Consider the following 14,973-nt stretch of genomic DNA (forward strand, 5'->3'; position numbering starts at 1 on the left):
TTAGTGTGTTGGCTTGCATGAAGAAAATACTTCAGATTGTTTGCTCTGTTCACTGTCGATGCATGTGCCAGAGGTTCAGTGCATCTTCTTTTTTTTGGGGGGGGGGCGGCGTTATTTTGGATGGATAAATTGTATATTTTCGTCTCATAATGGGGCTCTAATTCTTAAGCATTAGAACAATGCACATCCGATACTCTGCAGAACTCTCTGTACGTGAAGATGTCATGAACCACCAAGGCATTATTACATATCGGGAGAAATGTGGTGCAGATGCCAATGAAAAGTGGGTCTTTAACCTACCATGATAAAAATAAAACTTGCAGAGCAAATAGACCATTTGTACAGCTTTAGAGCAATAACTACACAAAACGTGATATGCCCAAACGAGTAAACACTTGCCGCATTGCCAAAGTAGGCTGAGCGACATGCAGCATATGTTGGCATTGAACATGTCTCGTAACTGTTATTTTTATTGTAAGCCCTCGCTGTCACACCTTTCCCTCCAGCACTCCCTTTACTGAAACGTGGCACTGTATTTCCATTGGTGTCATGATGATAATGGTAACGGCGGCAGCAAGGCTCGTTAATGCTTGCCTCTTTGATTCCTGTGAGTTTAGTGGTAAAGAATATGGCACGTTCATACATACAGCTGTGCTGCAAAATTTAACATTTGTGATTTTTTGGAGAACTAATTTGTGTTGGGAAATTTCAAAGATGTGCACCATTGTGGCCTAATAACTAGAGCATTGGTGAGGTTGAAGACGGTGTATTGGTATAGAAGCTTGAAGTTTAATTGCACAACAATTCGACGGGGCACAAAGAGAAATACACACAGCAGAATGCTTTGCTGTGTGTGTTACACTCCTTTGTGTGCCGTTGAATTGTTGTGCGATCCAACTTAAAATAGAGCATTGGGCTTCTTTGGTGCAGGACCGAGGAAGTGTGAGCTATTCGACAACATGCCAGTGCCTTGCCACACACTTATGGAAGTCGGAAGGTTTGCAAACAAAGCTTTGCTTTCAAATCCACCTGCTCATGTAATACAAGCGCTGATTGAAAGAACTATCACACAAAAATAATGGTGAAATCAATGGCCTGTGAAAAGTGTAATTTGTATATAGATACTGTTGACATAATAGGTGCCATACCGGTGCCATAATAGGTGCCATACCGGCCTCAAAATTGTACTGGACAGAGCAGTTTGTTTCCTATGTGAAGCTCGACCTCCCATTACATGCTGTGCAAATAACCAAGCTCAGTTTGTTTTGACGTGCTACACAACATTCAGCGTAATCTGTTTTTGATTCTAAAGAAGTGCCAAACACCACCTCTTTTTCAAGGACGTCATGGGAATATTTGGCAAGACCTTTTTCAGCCCCTCATAATGGAAGTGTGGCCAGCCAGCTTTGCTTGGATGCCTTTATAGATTTCTGCTCCTGATCATTGTGTGCTATCAAATTGCAGAAGCCTATGCAACTGGTGCAAGGCATTACGTGTTTCTATAGTCGGATACAACTTTAGGAGGCTGCGGAATCTGCACTTTAAGGCAGGTGAACACAAGCCTGCACCAATGGGCACGCACTCGAGACTGATATCGTGCCGCCAGACAGACTAATATTGCTCATTGGAGAGGGACTATTTCTTTAGACGTGTAGGCAATCGGCTGCTGCGCTTTGGTCATCTGGGTGGGGCCTCTCCTGTCTTCTGAAGTTTTATCCGACTGTAAAGGATGCTGCTTTTCATACAACACAAAAGGACAAAGTGTACAATTATTTGGCCTATGAAATGGATACATCAGAAGTGTGCTATGCAAGGGCTTAAGATGTGTGAAATATGGTACATGCAATTATAAGACAATGTTAAAGAATATGTGGTATCGAACATGCATGTAATTTGTAAATGCATGGCACATTTGAATTGGGGAGTGTTGCAGTCATATGCACAGTCTATAGGTGATAGCATTATTAAGCTCCTGCTGTTTCCTTTCTTCATTGTGAATTACACACACCGTTCATCTTGTGGCTAATGAACACGCACTGTATTCTTGCACATAGAAAGAACAAACAGCATGATGACGTGTATGCTGCATTAGTGTATTTTTTATTTACATGGTCCAAGAGCGGCACAGGTTGTCTTACGTTTTTGCCTATTTTGAAGGGACACAAAGTGCATGTTATAAGTCTCCTAATATGCACAGCACAATGTTTACTGCAATAATTTTATTCATGTTCCTGAATAATAAACAAAATATTAAACTGAAAGCTCCTTTATAAGGTGCCTTCTGTGGGCTCGACAGGAGAGCAGTGAGGGCACCGATACTACTGTTGCGGAGCAGCCCTCTGGACCTTTGCCACACTCTCAAGAGCACGTGCCTGGCGCTCGCCTACTGCCACCAGGCGGTTGAGTGGCTCCAGCAGCAGAATGTTTTGCTGCAAAAAAGTGTATTGGAATGAATCAGCCACGTACAAACCATTATTTACAAAGAAAAATGCTTGTTGCACTATTAGTACCAAGTGCCCTTAAAGGTGGAAGCCTCTAGTGTAGTATGCATAGTAAAACAATGCGTTGGGACAACATTGCTTTATTTTTCAAAACTGGGGTTTTCTTTTTCAGAGCCAATTGTCATGTTGATTAGTGTGCCAGCAGCTGAGGTGGCCCTGCACCTTCACGAGTCTCTACTGTCAGCACCACAAACCTATTTTTGTTCGCTGCAAAACAAATGCCTCACCCTACAATCCCGTCTTATACGAGCTGATTGCATCCTATGCCTACAAACATCATATTCTTGTCCCATTACGCAATTTTCTACCATCCTTGGCTGTAGTTCTCTCTCCTTGACATTCATTCTGTAATGCTTATGTAATCACCTGATATGAATTGGCAACAAGTGATCGAATACGTGCATGGCCTGCCTGCCGACTCCTTTCTTTTTTAATCTCAACTAGCATATCAGTTGCCACGGTTTACTACGCCACTGTCTTCCTGCCTTAATGCTATCTGCAACAATTTTTGTTACTTCGCTTTCTACACAGTCCTTGACATCTCAAGTTTCTTTGTTAACCTCCAGGTTTATGTCCCATATTGCATAACCGGTGGAATGCAATGATTCTAGACTTTTTTCAAGGATATCGGTAACGTGGCGATCACGATTCGGTAATGCCTTCCATGTGCTGTTCAACCCATGAAATTTTTGTATAAGTTTCCTGCTTTATATCAGTACTTGCTATTGATATTTCACTTGGATAAAGATACTCTTCCATAAATTTTCTAGCTTAATGTCACTCATGAATTTCTGTTGCCTTACCAAGTTAGTGGAGGTTACCTTCATCTATTCCATATTTTCGCGGGCCCACTTGCACGTAAAAGCACGAACACTCATTGGTTCTCACTGCCTTCTTTAAACTGCTGGACATTCAGTTCGTTACTACGAAAGTGACTTAATCCGTGCACTCTTATTATGCTAAATATGAAACAGTAGAAATATACTTATCTGCAGTTTGTCGAAGTCTCCTTCACTGTGTTGGTAGCGAGATCCATCGTCGGTACCACCTCGTCGCTTCGTAGCTATATAGGATGTCTACCTTTTGCCCACACAATGTAATGTTCGTGACGCTCGCAGTCACGCAGAGTGGAGGAACTCGGCGCACTCGCAGAAGCAGCACCGGACAAGTTGTTTCTTCAGCACTTCGCCGTGAACAGTAGGTGCGCGTTGCGATCTGTAAAATCGCCGAAGCTATTGGCAGTCTTACCGGGTGCACGGGAAGATTGCCCACGGAGGAACAGAACTATCCAAGAAATAGTGGCCTTCGTCGAGCCTGATCACTACGTCGCGCACTGCAAGCTCGTTGTACGGGTTTGTTTACACTGGGCCTCCCTGATGCTTAGCCGCCATGCTTGCCCGGTGAATGGATGTGATGACGCCACTACAGCGCTCCCTCGTGGTATAATGCGAAGGGTACTAAATTACAAATTAGTCTAAGACGCATTCAGTGCACATCTCGTAAGCTTCAAAATGCTTCTAAACCACGTTAAAGTAACTAATAATATTGTACTAAATGCATTTGTTTTACAACTTGCTTCTGCATGTAATGCACTCGGTGGAACGACAAACAAGTGAAAGAAGGCACGACCATGCACCGACGGTATGATCACGTGAGCCCCAGTTTGTCGACCGCCCAGAAGGCAACGCCCAAGAAATGATAGCCAGCCAGAGTGAATCTAGATAAACCAATGAAACTGGAGGCTTGTCGAAAGATAAACTGTGTCTCGGTACCATTCGTGCTTTCATTTTGGGGTGTCGCCAGAGCTCGTGAAGATCCCGAGTTTCGCCAAACTCGGCGCATCCTGCATAGCGCCCCTGGGCCGCTATTTTGTAGCGATGCCTTATGCCTTATTCTATGCTATTCTTATCATCCACCACACACGGCCGCCTGATCCCGTTGATAATGTGGGCAGACCGTCGCTCTGACCAGTGGCCAAGCGCGAAAAGCCTGAAAAGGCATAGAATCGGAAAAGGCGTCGCTACAAAATACCGGCCCTGCTACCAAAAGGGCAACGATCTTCTCACGTTACCGGCACTTTTCCTACTCTGGCGTTAATTGAATCGGGGATCGTACCTTCTTTCATTATATTTCACCATAAGTGTAACAATTTCTTAATTTTGCTTTTTTTCTTTTTACCCACACTACTCAGCGTTTTGCTATGGCCAGAAACTTGCTTCGAAAGCAACATTCTTTTTCGGCGCCATCACTTATATTCCAAAAACGGTGGATGATATTCATTCTTTTTTCACCATCTTGATTCCATAGACCAAGGCGTTTAAGTAAAAAAAGAAACAACAATAATAATAAAACAGCCGGCGAAACTTATTGCCGAATATTATCGCAATATTTTTTTTTTCGGCCTTAACTCTGAACACGCTACATTACTGATGATTATCCCCTTCGTGGTTCGTACAGTGATGCTCAGGCGGATCAGTAGCCCGATTGCAGCCACTGAAAGTCCTGCTTGTAGACCGTGAAAGGACACGCACTGCAATGCCTCATGCAATCCAAATAGACGTATACTTGTGAACTTGTAGAGAACATTGTAGAGAAACGAAGGCAGCACCAAGCACGGGAGGAGATAGATAGATAGATAGATAGATAGATAGATAGATAGATAGATAGATAGATAGATAGATAGATAGATAGATAGATGGATGGATAGATAGATAGATAGATAGATAGATAGATAGATAGATAGACAGATAGATAGATAGATAGATAGATAGATAGATAGATAGATAGATAGATAGATAGATAGATAGATAGATAGATAGATAGATAGATAGATAGATAGATCATGCTCTGCGCTGCAAATAGAGGAAGCCCGCGAACACAGCTCGCATCACAGCTCAGTGTTGTCCGGCGGTGACTCGTCGGCGCCGTGTCCGCGCATCGCAGAACGCGAGTGCGAGCTTAACCGAGCGAGTGAGCACGCGCGTTTCCGTATCGGACGTCTCGGCGAGGGACAACGGACGATCTTGACCGTCAGGGGCGGCTGGACAAGAGCGCTTCTTTTTTAGCCACTGACGCGGCGTTTCACACCGCTTCAGTTCACCGCACACCTCTTTCGGCGGCGGAGTACCACGCACAAAAGACCGCTGGGGGGCAGCCGCGTCCGGCGCAACCGATCAACACCAGCCGGAAGGCGTTTAGGTCAAGAGAGAGGGGAAATAACGGTGCGCGGTGCCACCGGCCCGTGGGCAGCGCGCGAACACTCCGAGCTATTCGGTGGACGCCGTCCCACCGCTTCGACACCAGTTGACCGTGTCAAGAAGCAGCCTCTTCCCCAGCGCGGCGCCGTCCCCGCCTCCCGTTGTAATCGCTGCAACTCCCACTCACCCGCGTGGCGGGTTCCGTCGCTTCGCACTCTCGCGAACGGCGGCACTTTCTTCTCCCGAGATGGAACGTGGATCGATCCCTCAGGCTTTCTTGAACGAAGCAGTCCGAGTGCCTCGACAGGTGTGCTGTCGGTGAGAACAACGGCAAAAGCCGCTGCTAGCTGCCCGAAGTCGAGCATAGCCGTATACGACGTTGTACCGAGCAGTAGGATAACGATATAAACGTGGACCTTTATCCCTTGCTTAAAGATGTGGGAATGGTCTTCGCCCAGAGCAAATTATTGCCGACGCAGAAAAAAACAGTGCTGCTACTTTGAAACAGACAGCGCAATACTTCCAAAGAAAAAAAAAAAGGAGAAAGAGGTCGAACAAAGAAAGGAACTGTGACGTACGGCTAACGAGAGCCAGGTTTTTGGTTGCCAACTTTCCCATCTGTTATCGCTGATGTCGGCTACAATGACAATTGCTTTCTCATGTTAAGATGGTGCGCAGCCAAATTATAGGGGTCAGAACTGAACTGTCGAGCATATAAGAGCTCTACTTTGACACTTGGAGCTGTGAATTCGAGTCCTTAATGTCGACACTGAGGCAAGCTGAGCGCCTAGCGACGCTCGTTTGTGCACTTTAAATTATTACAAACGTGCTTATCATTGCTCCATGTTCTGTAAGTTAATGTGAATGCAGAAATTCTGTTCTATTAATCGCGCAGAGAGGCCAATAACTGCCGAACTCAGAGGCGTCCCGTTTACGTCGTTATTATTTTTCTTTTTGGAACTGGCAATAACATCTTATGTGGGCAGCAGCACCTCGATAACACAGTTTTGAAGTAAACCTCCGAAAGCGCGCATGATACTAATATAGCGGCTCTGTACGGTTGGTGGCGTACTTGTGACCCTGCCGAGTGCGTCCTGGGGAGAGCACCACAGCGCTGCTCTTGCAACGAAATTTATTCAACCACCACGTTCTTAACTGACTGTTTGAATAAAACGTCTTGTCAGTCCTACTATTGTAGTGGCAGCCTTTATTGCCATTTCACATGCATTCAAAAGTGGTCTGAATACCGACTGATTGATCGATTATATGGGGTTTAATGTCTCGAAGGAATACTGGGCCTATGAGAGACACCGCATTGGAAGGCTCCATATTAGTTTTGACTACCTGGCGTTCTTTAACGTGTGGCTAAGTTTACGTACGCGAGCGTTTATGCATTATACCTCCATGGAAATGCTGCCGCCGTGGCCGAGAATCGAGCCCACGACCTCGGGCTCAGCATCTAAATGATATAGTCACAGCGTCAGCGCGGCGGCTCTCAAAAAAGAAGCAGTGCATGATGCACAACCTCTCGTATAATTCGCGTCGGAAGATAAATTTTTTCCGTGAGCAGAAACCAAATTACCCAAAGGCTGTCGCCAGTACAATTTGTTCACGCGAAGTGGGAAAACATTGCAGTTATTATTTCCTTCCAACTCCTAATGATCTTCAGTTCACAAAGAACAACGCTTTGCGCCACTTTTGTCAGGCTTGACAACTGCCCCTTGCTTTGGATAGTGAAATCCTCAAATCCTGGTCCCAGGCGACGTGAGCTTGAGTTACCTTAAAAACACTGGTGCGTTTTTTTTTAATATCTGGACTGCGTCAAATGCTGTGACCGCTGTCAGTATGAGTGTTGTCAGGATGACCATTGTCAGAATGACCATTAATCGTTTCTGTGTGAACCTAACATCTTCGTACCTTCGTTTCTTTTATCTTTATCTTTTTTTTAAACCTCTTATCTTACCCCCAGTGCAGAGTATCTAACCAGATAGTTCTTCTGGATTACCCCTCTATATTTCATCTCTTACTTTCTATCTGTGCACCATCCGAAGAGCTAATACATTTTTTTATTCAAATGAAAATAAAAGAAAGAGATATAGTCACCTTATAATGGTGACGGCTACTCCTTTTCTCATAGCGGAAACAACAATATAAATAAATATGTTGGAAAATGAAAAAAAAAATCTCTTCATAGGGTGAGAAAGCCACAGCATAGTCCTATACGCCCATGAATATCACAGTGTAAAAGTCAAATGTAAGTTTCACCACAATGAGCTCGTAAACAGTCACAAACACACACAAACGGCCATGATGTAGACTTCGATGAGCATATAAACACATGAGGAATTACAGTGTTAAAATAATTCATGCACAACAACAAAAACACCCTTCTGCATTTCATCTCTTACTTTCTGTCTGCGCACCATCCGAAGAGCTAATACATCTCTCACGCGAACTTCACTTTTCGGCTCTCTCAAGATACGGAGAGGTTCTTGCACCGCTTAGGTCCACTTAGCTAAAATCCATGGGGGAGAGGTTCATCTGTCAGTTGGATACCCGCCGAGGTGGCGCAGGGGCTGCGGCGTTCCGCTAACAAGCCGGAGGGCGCGGGATCGAATCCCGGTCGCGACGGCCGTATTTCAGTGGGGGTGAAATGAAAAAAAAAACAAAAAACGCCCGCGCTGTACCGTGCATTGGGTGCACATTGTGAGCCCCGTCATAATTAATTCGGAGTCCTTCACTACGGCATGCCTCATAATCAAATCATGGTTTTTGGCACGTAAAACTTTAGAATATAATACATTTTCATTATTTTGTTAATGAGGTTGAGAGGCGACAATAACAGCACGTTTGCTCTTTCCGCGATGCGCCAACAGTTCCCGGAGGTTATTGCGTGCAAACATCAAGAAAGCGCGCTGCCCTGAGCGGTGAGCCTAAAACGAACAGCTTGCTTTCCCACCGTGAGACTGCTTGATATCGCTGCTATCCCGTGCACGAAGGCGCGTTGTCACATGGTACTTTTCACATTTCGCGGGCTATCCTGCTATCTCTCTTCGCAAGAAAAATACACGCCCGATGTGTACTGGAAGATGTATATTTGCCGCTGAATGCACACACGCAAAAGGAAGGCACATTGACGGCAGCATTTTGCTGTTGTGCACATTACCGGAAAAATCTCATTTTGACGGATTTGCTACAGCTATTTAATTAACGTCATGACAATTAGAACAGCAATTAAAAGCTAGCCAGTTACCTTTATTTAGCGAACTGGATATCAGGGACTAAAAAATACTGGTGGTTTCTGAACAAGAATTCCTTGGTCTTGTTCACGTAAAATAATAAGTCGTCTTTCTTTTTTTTTCTTTATATATATGGACTCCCCTGTATATTGCCAAGAAAGCAGTGTAACCTGTCATGTCATATACATAAATAAGCCGTGTGGCGGCGCTGTCTTTACCAGCACTGGGTTCATCGAATAGCGTAATATGTTTGCAATGCCACCCGAAAAATTTATCAGCCCCAATGACCACGTAGCTCCGCCAAACTTATTTATGTTCAATCCGGGCGTGAGTGCTATAAGCCTGGAAAACCTTGCGCGTCTTCGCCGGCAACACACGCGTTCCAATGACTGGTGTCGCACAGGTCAACAGCAAATCGGAGTGCCTGCGCGCCTGCACGGTGGACAACGACTTCGTATGCCGCTCGGTGCTGTACAAGCCGAGCCAGGACGGCGCCATGCAGGGCTCGTGCTCCGTGTTCCACGTCGACCATCTCATGCTGCCCGACGGGTCGGCCACGTTCGCGGGCTCCAGCCCGCCGCTGCCGCTGCTGGACACTGGCGAGACCAAGGGCATCTACTTGGAGTCACGCTGCACCAGTGAGTGTCCCGATATGGCGCACGCTGCTGCGCCACGAGTCGACTCCCCCTAATTCGACTTTTCGCTTAATTCGAACACTGAAAGGTCCCAGCGAGAAACCGTACATTGTTGTCGAACGAAGACTCGCTTAATGCTAACTTGAAAGCATGCCGCTTCGGTTAACTCGATCCCTACCGACCCGCAACGGTGGTGCCTCCTCAAGCGCGCACCGGTTACTGTAAGCTTGAAAACACGATAAATTCAGCACACGATGCTACTACTTCCCTAGGCGTGAAGGTCGTTTATATAAATTAATTTTTATCTTTTAGTGGCCGAAGCTCCTTCCGCCAGTGATGCAATCCGTTCACGCTTGTATTGTGTCGAGTCACGCTGAGCCAGTGTTTAGACATGTCGGCGCTCTTCGCTTCATGCTGGTTGCGCCACGCTTCCATAGCAAGAAACCAAATGATATGACAGAGTACTTCAAGCGAAAAAAAAAAAGAATTCGTTCATTTTGCTGTCATTTGTTAAGTTGTCCTTTCGGATAATTGGACCGAATCTTGCGGTTCCGCAATGGTCAAATAAACAGGACTGTACAAATGCCACAGCGTCAGCACGGCGCAGATGCGTGCATCTTACACGCACGCGATGTCCACGCCATTTTTTGCAATCGTAACGTGCCATGGTACCGGTAACCGGTAACCGCATGCAATCAGTAACCGCATACAACAAGCTCATATTCGGCCGAGAAATCATGCAGCATGGATATCGCACAGCGTGACATGGACTCGCGGACATCGTCGAACTCGAGGCTAAAAAAGCGTCGCAAATAAGCTCCACGTTGCTGTTGTTTGAGCGTGGCCCCCTCAACGACAAATACGTCCGCCTCGTGTTCGGCGCTGCTCGGTTGGAAGTTTATCTTCGGCTGATTGTTTCAGGTCACGTAACACAGCAGCTAATTTAAACTGTGTTCCAATACAAACAAACAAACAAACAAACAAACAAACAAACAAACAAACAAACAAACAAACAAACAAACAAACAAACAAACAAACAAACAAACAAACAAACAAACAAACAAACAAACAAACAAACAAACAAACAAACAAACAAACAAACAAACAAACAAATCGGACTTGAGTAACGACAATGCAAATGGAATATCGTGACTCAGCAAAATACTGCTTGAATGCTGTGTTACGCAATCTTTGGAGTGCTCCAAGCGTGCTCTGAAATGACTACTCGAAGATGCTATTAGTCGTTAGGGCTTTAGAGGACGCGGTCGCTATTGGCTCAAGGATCGCGTGTACCGCATATCATCCGTGACCTTAAACTTTAGCCTGAAGAGGAAGCTTTAGCTCAGGCCCAACTCCGACGCGGCCTATTCAAATACATGTAAAACGCAAAAACGCTTTTCTGAGATAACCCCTGGACCGATTTTAATCAAATTTGTTACATTCGAGAGGGAAATTTAATTTCTAGTGACTGCTGGAAGCGGAATTTCGATTAAGGCCTGAATATTGTGAAAATAACTTTCAAGAATTCGGAAGTTCTAAAGAAATAGAAGCACAATGTTTACGAATTAATAGCTCTGCACCAAAAACAAGTATCACGGTTCCGTAAACGGCACCCATTAAACCATTCAAATTGAACAAATTTGATATGCCAATTTATATTCTACGTGATTTTTTTACGTTCTTTACAAGGGTTCTGCAAAAGCTGTATTTACATATATTTTTTTTTTTAGATTCATGTGTAACATATAAGTTTTGTGCGCTTTAGATTTACTATCAGTTGCAATTTACTTAATTATGATATCGTTTTTCCTTGCTGAGTTAGAGAGTTGCAAACTTGATAGTTTCGTGTTCTGAGAATTTTCGAGTTCTGGCAATTTTCAATAAAAAATTGAAAACTTAAATCGAAAATTTGAAACAAACAGTCACTAGATCTTAAGTTTCGCTTTTAAATGCAACAAACCTCGTCAAATTTAGTGCAGTGGTTGCCTAGAAAAACAAGTTCTCCTTTCACATGTATTTAGATAGGAGCGGCCTAGCTGAAGCTTCGCTTAAATAGCTTAGTATGGAACTTTATGGAAGCTAGAACTAGAGAAAACAGAAATACATCAGAAAAATGAAAGAATAATTCCTAAGCTTTTGTGCAGCTTGCTTCAGGAACCTGACTTTGTTCTAGAAGTATAGAGCCGTTGTTGATTTGTTTATAAATTCCGCATAGAGGATGTCATGCAAGAACAAGCCGGTGGTATAGACGTTAGCCTTGAGAGGACGCCAGCAATAATGTGTATTTAAGGATGGTCTTGGGCAGGATATCCTTCTAAAAGCTTTGTTTGCAACATTAAGAGCTCACAATCTCTGCTCACAACACGTGACCTTTCCGAACGAATAGAGAGCAAATAAATAAATAAATAAAACGAAAAGAACGTCCATAGTGCACAGTCTCGTTTTCTCCTTCGTTTCTTGGCACCTTTTCTTTGCTGCGGTTGACGTGACGCTCGAGCTTGTGGCTGGAGCACCTCAAAACGCGGCTCACTGCAATCAAATGCATTAGGAAGAGAATGGCTGCGCTGCCCTCTCGTTGAGTGAAGCCACGGGTCTGTACGTTTAGTACTTGCTTCTCACACCTAGTCCTACGGAGCACGAGCAGTTTATCGTTGGGCGCTGATGCGATTAAGAAGGACGACAGAACATCACATAAGTAATCCGACTTGCCCACTTGTCACTCTGGATCATCGCAATGGTGCAATACTATGATTAAGAAAACGATATTGCACGAACGTAGCTTTTGTAACTTTAGTGCAGGTGCTGTAGAGAAACTTGACCCCAAGCAATGTTTAAAGCATGCCTTACGTGACCGAGGGTGCTCGCTGTGGCTGTCGTCGTTGCCCGGAAATTGCTGAGACGATGTGTTGGCTCTCTTCGACAACTGCAGCAGCAGGTGAAGTCAACGTAACACCCGTGACAGAAATAAAGTGTTGGTTCTTCCCTATACAGCTTTTTTTAGTGAAGTGCTCTTTGCGCGATGTGTTGATTCAAAGTACGGCTGTTGTGGTTTGCGCACTCTTTGCGAATTAAATGTTGCGCTCCAGGGTTGCCTTTATAAAGAGAGACGTTACCGGAAACACACAGAGACAATAAAGTGCCATACAACGCAAGTACTATATGGAACGTTGTTTCGTGATACATACAATAATTTCATCAAATTCGACTCATATAATGAGCATATTGAACATTGCGACGCTGGAAAGGCAAGGGCCTGAGTTAGTCAGGTTGTTGCAATATTGTATTTGGTTTTGTAAGGTTTCCTTTCTATACGGCAGTCGCAATTTGATGGCGGTAAAAAAAAAACCCAAATAAATAAAAGAATATCGTGAGTGCAAGAAGCTCTCGTTAACGTTAAAAAAAAATGGCCCCATAAGGTGGTTAGAACAAATTATGAGCTCACCATTATGACATGCCTAATAGCCAGTGGTGTTCGCTGGCCCAGCGGAAGACTGGCCGTGACAAGTTATGTCACGATTATTCTCTTGCATAGTAATTAATGCCAACATAACTGTATCATTACTGTCGCGCGGAGGCTACCAGTCAGACTAACCCCTGTGGTTTGCCGAAGCCTCGTCGCATGTGGGTGAAGTGCACACAAATAACGCGAAGAGAAGCAAAAGAATGAACGCCCGTCAAAGGGCCTTTATGGCGCATTCAAGTGTGCCGCGCGTCCCCGGGCGGGGACAATCGCTGCGTGTAAGGTCGCTGCTGACCCGGCCGGCGTACTAGAACAAGCGGCAGCGGCGGCAGGGCACTGCTACCCCGTTCACGTGCTGGTCAAGTGGCCGCCACCGCGGCTGCTGCTTTATGTGTGCGTGCAGCCTGGCGCCGCCGCATGTGCGTTGGCTGACGCGATGCATGTCTCCCCTTCGCGTGTCGCTCGCAGACAGCACGAGGCAGTACACGGCCAAGCCGGGCACGCTCAAGAGTCCGCCAAGCGAAACGAGGACGTCAACCAAGTCGCCCGTCTTCGCCGACTCGCCTGACCCTTCGTGCGACGCGTACGGGGTGTGCTACGACGGTGAGCCTGCGTCTTCGTCCCGCAATTAGGCGGCTCCCTTTGGACGACCTTGTCCGGAGTCGTGCTTAAGAGGTTGGTGTAAAGAACGCCGGGCCTGCACAAACACGAGGCGCTCTCTTCGACCGCGTAGCAGCGGTCAGTTGGCTGGCTGACTGGAGAAGAATAAATGTAAATTCTCCCTAAGAGCATGGGTAGGATACAGTACCGTCTTACTACGCGTGATAATCATGTGTGTTATCAGTTTGTGCTCACTACGAGTGCAGTTCCGTGTGGTCATGTCCAGGAATATTGGACATTGCCCCTGGGGCCACCTCTTGAACTTCACCGCAGTGCACCAGCGTAACTCAATGGACAGAATTTTCAAAAGCTCCTATTTAAAAATATCGGTTGACGTTCAGCAATTTTCAATTAAGAACGAGAGGTTACTGCCTTCTAATAACATACGCATTTAGGACGCTTATATTGTTGTTTGTTTAGAGTCGGATGAAAAAGTAGATTGCGTGGTTGATTTGAAGTGAGAGAGAAAGATCATAAAGCAAGGAAAGCTAAGGCAGGGAGGTCAACCAGACGAGCCTTCGGTTTGCTACCCTACACTTGGGATAAGAGAAAGGAGAAATGGAAAGAGAAAACGAGTGAGAGGAGAGAGTGTGCACTACATGCACGCGGCAGGATGCGTAGAGGGGAATCTATACGGTCACTCAGGCCGGTGCACTTCAAGAACTGCACTACTAGCTGCATGAATAGCGTCTTGCCCCAGCGAAGAATGTGAACACGATCCCAGTGTTTCTTTGCTCAGAAAAGGGTGCGGAGCCCAGGCGATTTAAAGTTGTTTGGAGGGAGAGGCGTCGGACGTTGCAGCGAAGAACACGTGGATTCCGATTTGCTCTGTTAGTGTTCTGACATTTTGTAATAGACTCTTGACAGTGCTTTGTGTTTTGAGTGATATTGTTGTTGTCGTTGTTGATGCAGCTGTTTTTCATGCCTAATGATTTTGGGATAGCCGGCCCTACTTGTGCCCAAATTTGCCCCCTTTTTTCTCACATTTCATCAAGAAGAAGGTACAAAACATGTGTTGAATGAAAAGAGAGAGAGAGGGAGATAACATTGCCCCTGCCGCCATCTCTTGAACTTCACCGCAGTGCACCAGCGTAACTCAGTGGACAGAATTTTCAAAAACTCCTATTTAAAAATATCGGCTGACGTTCAGACTTTCAATTAACAACGAGAGGTACTCCCTTCTAATAACATACGCATTTAGGACGCTTATATTGTTGTTTGTTTCGAGTCGCATGAAAAAGTAGATTGTGTGGTTGATTTGAAGTGAGGGAGAAAGATCAA

General features: G+C 45.2%; 1 protein-coding gene across 6 annotated transcripts in view; it reads left to right on the forward strand.

Annotated features, from left to right (window-relative positions):
• Positions 1-14,973, forward strand: part of tyn (trynity) — a 134,255-nt gene that overhangs the window by 83,148 nt on the left and 36,134 nt on the right. For all 6 annotated transcript variants that reach the window (XM_070532705.1, XM_070532698.1, XM_070532709.1 and 3 more), the window contains exons 6-7: positions 9,341-9,575; positions 13,501-13,635. In XM_070532705.1, coding sequence (XP_070388806.1) covers positions 9,341-9,575; positions 13,501-13,635 — 370 coding nt within the window. The remainder of the gene's footprint in view (positions 1-9,340; positions 9,576-13,500; positions 13,636-14,973) is intronic.

This window comes from Dermacentor albipictus, chromosome 1, assembly GCF_038994185.2.
Source record: "Dermacentor albipictus isolate Rhodes 1998 colony chromosome 1, USDA_Dalb.pri_finalv2, whole genome shotgun sequence".
NCBI classification, from domain to species: domain Eukaryota; kingdom Metazoa; phylum Arthropoda; class Arachnida; order Ixodida; family Ixodidae; genus Dermacentor; species Dermacentor albipictus.